At 36.0% G+C, this 8,094-nt stretch overlaps 2 protein-coding genes across 2 annotated transcripts; both read right to left on the reverse strand.

Annotated features, from left to right (window-relative positions):
- Window positions 1–272: 272 nt before the first annotated feature.
- LOC120356281 (inverted formin-2-like) lies at window positions 273–1,884 on the reverse strand. Its single transcript, XM_039445195.1, has 2 exons — window positions 1,537–1,884; window positions 273–635 (listed from the first exon to the last, which is right to left on the reverse strand). Exons 1-2 carry the CDS (start codon window positions 1,831–1,833, stop codon window positions 288–290), a joined length of 645 nt encoding a protein of 214 aa, XP_039301129.1. The 5' UTR covers window positions 1,834–1,884; the 3' UTR covers window positions 273–287.
- Window positions 1,885–3,050: 1,166 nt separating this feature from the next.
- LOC120356282 lies at window positions 3,051–7,240 on the reverse strand. Its single transcript, XM_039445196.1, has 4 exons — window positions 7,228–7,240; window positions 5,557–5,633; window positions 4,729–4,808; window positions 3,051–3,828 (listed from the first exon to the last, which is right to left on the reverse strand). The coding sequence occupies exons 1-4, from the start codon at window positions 7,238–7,240 to the stop codon at window positions 3,051–3,053; spliced, it is 948 nt and encodes a 315-aa protein (XP_039301130.1).
- Window positions 7,241–8,094: the final 854 nt, after the last annotated feature.

Raw genomic sequence — 8,094 nt, forward strand, 5'->3', positions numbered from 1 at the left:
ACAGTTTCTATTTAGTTCTCCTCGTTAATATACAGTAGTAACATTGTATTACATTGTAGTTATATTATCAAAACCTGTTCTCTAGTAACTCATTTTACGTTTCCTGTTGGAATTTAGTCCTACTCTCAAGTACCATATACCTATTTTCTGTATCGTATATTTCCGTTGTTAGATTCCCCCTCAGTAAAACTACATACACTCTAAATTACATTTGTAACAATCATCATGGAATAAAAATACTCTGTATTAGGTGGAGCTAGGACTTTACCACTTTACCTCTGTACCACTCATGTTATCTCTCTACCATTCATGTCTTCTGTCAATAATTTATTTCTTTTCTGTGAAAAACAACATTCCCTAAATTTTCCTACGCTACTCACAGCATTAAGATAGTTTCCAAGCTGCAGTACAAGTGTCATAAACTGCTTGAGGCTGGCGTCGTTGATGAGAAAGTCACATAGACTGAGCACGTTGTCCAGTTGAGATGTGGCGTCGCTGAAACGTTCCGCGAATTCTTCCTTGTGCAGCATGGCTTGGATGGTCAGCTCGTAGTCGGGGATACCCGACAGGCGCAGGAAAAACTGTTCAGCCTCTCCCAGGTTGTCGTCTTTGGCGTGCGCTTTTATGTCAGCTAGCTGAAGAGGGAAAAGAAACACAGTCAATATCTTTCAATAAGCGATATGAATGGATACAAGTAGCATATACAATTCTATTTCTATTAACTATCCAATTTCCAATTCAACTAAACTATTCCAATTTCTGTTTCAATTATCAACCCATTTTCAGACAGTTAATTGACTCAAATATCAATAAATCGAATGTTGTTCCATGAGAATGAAATTGGGACAAGATATATAACCATATTCCAGACAAAAGAAAAGAAGAAGGATCCAGAATTCAATAGAGTTCGTGTTCTTCATAATATCAAAGAAGAACAATCAATGTGATATCAATGAGAGAATGGTGTTTTTTGTCATCAACAGTGAGCCAGTAGGAGTCCAAATACACGAAATTCAATTAATCACAAGCTAAACAATAAGAAAACAGTGTTTTTTGCCATTAGCAATAAGCCTTCTCACTCTTTTTGTTAACGGAGTTTTCTCTTCATAAGAAAGAGTAACAAATTGAATTTATTCCAATTTTTCTAGTAATTATTTTTCAGTGGCTTATTTATTTCTATTGATTGTTCATTACATGTAAATCTGCGTCTCGAACGCCACAAACACGCGCATGTCACTTTTCATCAGCTGAATATAATTATCTGTATTAGCAAAAAACAGTAATGTACAGATGTGATTAGCATCAGCTGATGAAGAGTGGAATACGCGTGCTTGAGGCGCTCAAGTCTGTACACAGCTTTAGAAGCTGCTTTTTTTTGTTGAAACCTTTCTCCTGAATGTATTTCACGTTCGAAGACATGTCTGTTCAGACATGTTCGACAAACGTGTCCTGTCGTTAGAGGCTGGCCTTATAAGCATCACTATGCTTCCCATTCAACAAATGCATACACTCTGTAGTGAATCTGATTGTAATTACCTCCTGTTTCTCGGGCAGTAATCGTTTCAGAGCCCTCAAATTCTCAGTCTGTACTCCAGACCCGCTTCTGATCGCCTCAATCAGCGAATCGACGTTTGGCTTCACCTGTCTGAGGAAAATGTTGACGGCAAAACTGCGCTTGTCGTCCAGCAGATTAACGATTGACGTCGATGATTGGCGATTGTTGATTGTGGGCGATTGCGGCTTCTTGACGATTGCCGCCGACGATTTCTTGGGGGGAGGCGCCTGGCAGAACAGTTCTTCCATTTTCTTGAAGTCGACTGACAGCACAGGCATGTCCGATTCTACGCTTGACCACACTGATTTCTCTGCAAAAATAATTCACCACCAATTACTACTGTAATTTGATTCGATGAATATTATGCATCTATAAGCCTATCATGAATATTATGAATTTAGAATCTATTTTTATGAATCTGAAATCGAGTTCATTTCGGAAACTGAAAAACCGAATGAATTTAAAAAGGATAAGAGTGACTTTTTCATGAGCAATGAACGAGGCTAACCATCCTCATTCATGATAATATTGATTTGATTGCTATGAGATGTGTAAAAGGACGAGTAAGAGGAGTGGCAGGTGTAGGGAAAAAAGGACGAAGAAGAAGAAGGGGAAGATAATGATAAAGATGAAGAAGAAGAGGAAGGAATATGAGACATGATTATATCTGAATGCTCTCATCTGGAAGAGCACGATATGAATATTGATTGGTACATGTTACCTACTATTGTAAGATCACCTTTTATAGATTCTAAAAACTATACTTGCATAGAATAATAATAATAATAAATTAATTATGGTTATAGATTACAGAAAAATAGCACAGTTGAGCAACATTCAAATATTGTAACAGACATGAGAAAAAGACGTCTAAAATTCTATGGTCATATCGTGAGGCTCCCTGACCATAGAATCACAAAAAAAATAGGAAAATATGTAGCTTCGCTTGCCTATGGAGGAGAATGGATTAGGAATGTTAAGAAAGATCTAGTTTTGGCAGGAATTACTGATGATGAAATTAAAAATAGAAATAATTTCAAAACAAAAGTGAACAAATGGGAAATTATTCTAGAGAAAAAAGCACCAAGAGTTGGCACAAGATGGAGTGAAGAAAGAAAAGCTGCATTTTCTCAGGGAATGAAAAGCTGGTGGGCGAACAAGAAAACCGCTAAGTCTAATAAAAATCGATGATCATGATTTTACTCAGCGTCTTCCACTTCGGGAGCTCTATGACTAATAATAATAATAATAATAATAATAATAATAATAATAATATAATAATAATAATAATAATAAGGGATGTTGACACTGGAAAATGAAATAGGGCAGTTGCAAATAGGACAGACATATAAATACTTGGGACTCCACCAGCATTTGAAAATCTCCCGTGTTGAAGTGTTCAGCCGCTTGGAAATTGAATTTAAGAGAAGACTAAGTAAAGTCATGAAATCTAAATTGCCTTCAAAGCATCTGATTAAGGCAATAAATTCTTGGGTTATTCCATCTCTGACCTACAGTTTTTACGGGAATGTGATGACAATGATTGAGGTAGAGGTGGGGGCGCAGGTATAACTGAAGCGGAATTTTGAACATTTTTATCTTGACTCCCAACATTCACCCCCAACAGTTCCTCATTATTTTTCGAGGCGAAACAACGACAAACAAAGTTCTCAACAATGTTTGTCTGTGTAGACGAATCCATTACAGTTCTGGAACACCTGTAGTTCACCTGAACACCCATCGACGTACTCTCCACATTGCTAGTTTGAGTTGAACTCTCAACGAAAATCCTCTTCACTCTCAGGGCGTTGGTTTGTTCAGCAACAGTCGAGAGACCATTCCTGCCTGACAACCTCGTCAAACTGGAGCCCATCCTCCTGGGGGTTGAACTCGGCTTCGAGTTTGAACTCGAATTTGAGTTTGAGTTCAAGACAGGTTTCACAGGCTCCGGTTTTCTCACTCGATCCAACGAGGTCTGCGATCTTCGTGAGGATATCTTCTGAGGATCTGTTCGAGGGGGGTTCTTCAACTCAACCTGCGTTGATGAGGTGGTACGTCGCAAACTGAGTCTGCTCTTACTGATCAGTCTGCTTTTACTTTCACTGTTGAGGGTTGTTTGGACTGATGTCTCCCTTGTTTGTCTTCTTGGCCGCACTGTTGTTGAGGGTTTGTGACTGCTGGTGTCGACCACACTGTCCAAACAGTTCGAATCGCTGCTAGTTCCACTTGGAGTTTGGGAAGTTACGTTCTCTAGTATGTCACGGATGTGTTCCCTGTGAGAATTGAAGAGGAATAATTAAGATGAAAAGAAACATTTGATGCAATATCAATATTATTGAATTTTAGTTGAATTGCATTGTCATGATGAACTATATATTCGATTTCTGTATATGTATTCATGTGTGTGAAATAAATTTGAATTTGAATTACTACTTTAGTGAGACTCACTTCATATTGTCAACTTTGCTCGTGAATAACATTATCAATGCATCAATCACAGAGAAAAGAAAAATGTATGCATTTCCTGTGGTTGAACCTTCAGCCTCTTGCACACATGGACAATATTGACGTCTACTGGATCTAGTCATTGGTAGCGGACACTGGAGACTCGTCTATTATTCCTGTGAGTAAGCTGGCGTTGGCCACTAATAGCGGCTACTAATTAACACTATTATCCCTGTGTGCAAAGTACTTAAAGGTGCAAACAGAACAAGTGTTTGGCGCTGAAGATCAATGCCACTAAACAGCTGTGCAATGATAGAAACATTATTTGGAGTCATTTAGATGGATGTAGATATAGCAGGTCGATAGCAAGATTAAATCTGCATATCAAAGTGACCATTCTGTTCGTACCCTGATTAAGAAAACGTATGTTAGGGGTGCAGCCCTAGATTCATAAAACTCTGCTCCAGTGAGATTTGATTTAAACTGCATGAATATTTCCAATAAATGATATTAATTCTTCCCATTCAACCAATGATATTGACAGTTTTAGTCTAGCTTTAGCATGATTTTAACAATAGTATATTTCATTTAGCAAACTCCCATTTGAGTTATCAAGTTGGTAATATCAGAATACAATGATTTTCCAATTAAAACGCGATATTTAATTTAAATATCAGGAGTTGAGAATATTTCAATAAAATATGATAACTTATTTATATGGAACTTACGAGTCAGGATGGGATGGTTCTGATTGTGATATTTTCAGTAGGACCAATCGCAGGGCAAGAGACTCTGGAGTATCAACAATCTGTAAAGAGATTAAAGTGTTATAGCAATCAACATTTATAAATATTACACAACTTTCTCCAAAATACTATAAATTTGATGATTTGAATAATGAGGTGTGGTTCACAAAATATATGGTTCAAGAGCATTCGGTTATATTGCTCTATTATTCACTAAAACAACTTTTTTTCAACCTTTAGGTGCGTACAGATATACGCGCCGCGAACATAAGCAATTAACTTTTAATCAGCTGATGACAAGCTTTTTATATCTGTATCTTACCGTTTCTGAAAAAATACAGATATAGTCAGCTGATTAAAAGTGAATTGCTCATGTTCGCGGCGCGTATATCTGTACGCACCTTTATTTGAATAACTACACTATTTTTTCAAAGATGAGAATTGTCGAGTCGACACCTTGATTAAAATACAGTTACGGTAAAAGGAGTATATGTGAATTCTTTATTTCGAATGAAGATGGTTATTTTCATGATCTTTTTATGGTTGATGCATTAATACTTTCTCCTATAAGCAGATCACTCCTTGTGAATTCTTATATGAATCTCCAGTAATTATGATAGGAGCTCACTGTGGAAATTAGGAAATTAAAAAATATAACGTTGATATGCTGTAAAAGCTATCAATTTATACTATTGTTATACATAACGTAGCTGTAACAAATAATATCTTACCAATGAGGATAATAAGTTTAAACTTGTTTGAACTAATTCTAAACTAATAGTTTTTAACTTCTTTTCATTTTTCTCTCACCTTCTTGAGCAATATATCCAAGACTTTCTCAAGTAAGACAGGTTCAACTTCATTCTCATCCTTTTGTTTCTTTTTAACTGCGCGTCGATGTATACACAAGGTTTTTTGAAATGTTGCATTTTAAGGATAATATGAAAAGAAATGGAATTCCTCCATACTCTGATATCACTTAAATAATACATATTATAAATCATCTACTTTGAAGATAGGATCAATCAGACTATAGAACTACTCGCAAGAACCCGTGCTTCGCAAGGATCTATTTTAAAACTTGACAAAATGAAAACTTGACGTAATGAAATTTTGAAGAATTGAGAATAGGCCTATAACCATCCTTGGTTAATTAAGAATCTATAAGCCAAATTTCAAGTTAATTAGTCCAGTAGTTCAGACGTGATGATTCGTCAAACATAATTTTCCTATCCCGTACGTGCATAAGCCAGCTCTTCACTTTATATAATTATTATAGATATAGTTAACGACTGCAAGAGATAGGACTGTGGAGCAGAATAGTGGTGAAACTATCATAGCGCCAGAAGTGTCTCAAACACAATAGTAGGTACTACATGAACTTTTTGAAAGTGATTTGAAAAAATGTTAAAACAACTGAACTGAATCCTTATCATTCTACCTTCATTTAGAGAGGCTTTTGTTTGGGCCGAATGGAAATCTATTTATAAAAAAATGAATGTCTGTTTGTGTGTTCGCTTGTATGTTTGTTTGTTCCCTGTAGACTTGAAAACTACTTGACATAACGGCATGAAACTTTGGGAATATGTTGTGTGAATATTGGGGATGGTTTCTAAACAGAAATTTCAATAGGGGGGCTAATAATAATTATTTATTAATCCATTTTACAGACATATGTTTCCGAAATTTTCGGCCGAGCGGCTACTGAAGAACGAAAAGATGATCATGATTCAAGATCATATTGTGATAATATGATTTAGCATCTAAAGTTACCAGCTGTAATAAACATATCACCCTGTGATAAATTATTGTGTACTGGTATTAAAACGGTAGTTTGGAGTTGAAGTGTAGTTGATTGGTACCAGCTGTTGATAATGGTTCCTTAGAAGACCTATACAAATAATTATCACTCCCCTATCATTGAGAAACTGGAAAATGTTGAAAAAATTTTGCCCCTCTTCGCATAAGCTATCCGCAACTGCGTGAAAAAGAGGATAATAATAATAATAATAATAATAATAATAATAATAATAATAATAATAATAAATATGAATCATGAAATAATTTGTATTTTTTCGCTTGTAGAACATTTTGAGCAGCTCTAGAATCAGTATAGCGAGTATAGCTTCTTTAAAATTCGTGTTGGAATTCGGTGTGCTGATATTAATTCCATGTACTTTTTAAAATAATTATTATTGATTTCGGTCTAAGCTATCATGTTCTCATTACCAATTCAACCTGTCCCTCATTATAATTATTATTTTTGTTCTGCTTCAACTTTAGCATTCATTCCTGTAACAACCGCGTGAACCAATCATTAATTAGGAGTAGTCAAAATCATTTTGGAAATTCCTAGTTTATTTTGGACAACGGAATGCATTGTCGTTGGGGTGAGCTGGGATAAACTTGCACTGGCGGTACCTTTGTCTATTTTCTGATTGAAATTGACATGATAAATAGATATTTAAGATGTTTGATTACTGAGAGCAATCATACTGAGTAGCTAATATTGCATTGCAAATATTTCATACCTATGTTGTGTGAACTTCATTCTGATGATTATGAATAACCATTCAGATCAAATATAAGGAATTACTCGCATCTCTCATCAACTCGTAAACCGAACTGGCCAAGCATACAATGATGGAACAAACACGTGGTAAGCTCGCGCTCCCAATCAACGCAAAATCAATTCGATCAGCTAATTGATGAAATTGTTTTAAGCTCTCCAATGATTACAACATATGTTAGAATATCATGTGTCAATTATCTCAGTTCCATATGGAGTTCACCTTACCATAAGCTTACTTAATAGGATCCTTTGAAATCCTTAGAGGCAAAATATCTCAAAATCCGTTCTTAGTGCGCATCTAGCATGTTTGAAGAATATTTGTGCAAAGTTTTAAGTCTGTAGGCCAATTATTAGTTTGAGCTGTAGTGTGATTTTACATCAAAATTTTCGAAAAGTGCCCTCTCCTGAACCCCCCTGTGCTCCTGATTGGGATTTTTCTGCATAGATCTGATTTTTCTCGTACCTGAACGAAAAAGTTCCTCATGACTTTGCTCTTTGCTGTGCAATGAACGGTTAAAAAGTGAAATTTTTGGGGGGCCCAGCTCCCTCGGGGGGGGGGGGGCAGATTTCTGAAAATCCTTTTGTAGTGGATGTTTTGAGGCTACAATAAACAATTGTGCGAAATTTAAAGTTTTGAGGCTTAGTAGTTTGGGCTGTGGTGTGATTTCAGTTGTCGGGGCTTAGCCTTTTAGATATAGGTAGAAGAAGAAGAAGGAGAAGAGAAAGAAGGAGAAGAGGAGTAAGAAGAAGAAGAAAAAGAAGAAGAAAATAGATTA

The sequence above is a fragment of the Nilaparvata lugens genome, unplaced genomic scaffold (assembly GCF_014356525.2).
Source record: "Nilaparvata lugens isolate BPH unplaced genomic scaffold, ASM1435652v1 scaffold6380, whole genome shotgun sequence".
NCBI classification, from domain to species: Eukaryota; Metazoa; Arthropoda; class Insecta; order Hemiptera; family Delphacidae; genus Nilaparvata; species Nilaparvata lugens.

Bases quoted from the DNA above. Each gene is read 5' to 3' on its own strand.
- LOC120356281 (XM_039445195.1), bottom strand. From the start codon at position 1,833: ATGCCTGTGCTGTCAGTCGACTTCAAGAAAATGGAAGAACTGTTCTGC. The intron at 636-1,536 runs GTAATTACAATC...TTCCCTCTTCAG, and splicing joins TACTGCCCGAGAAACAGGAG to CTAGCTGACATAAAAGCGCA.
- LOC120356282 (XM_039445196.1), bottom strand. The intron at 4,809-5,556 runs GTGAGAGAAAAA...ATCTCTTTACAG, and splicing joins TGGATATATTGCTCAAGAAG to ATTGTTGATACTCCAGAGTC. The intron at 3,829-4,728 runs GTAAGTTCCATA...CAATTCTCACAG, and splicing joins GAACCATCCCATCCTGACTC to GGAACACATCCGTGACATAC.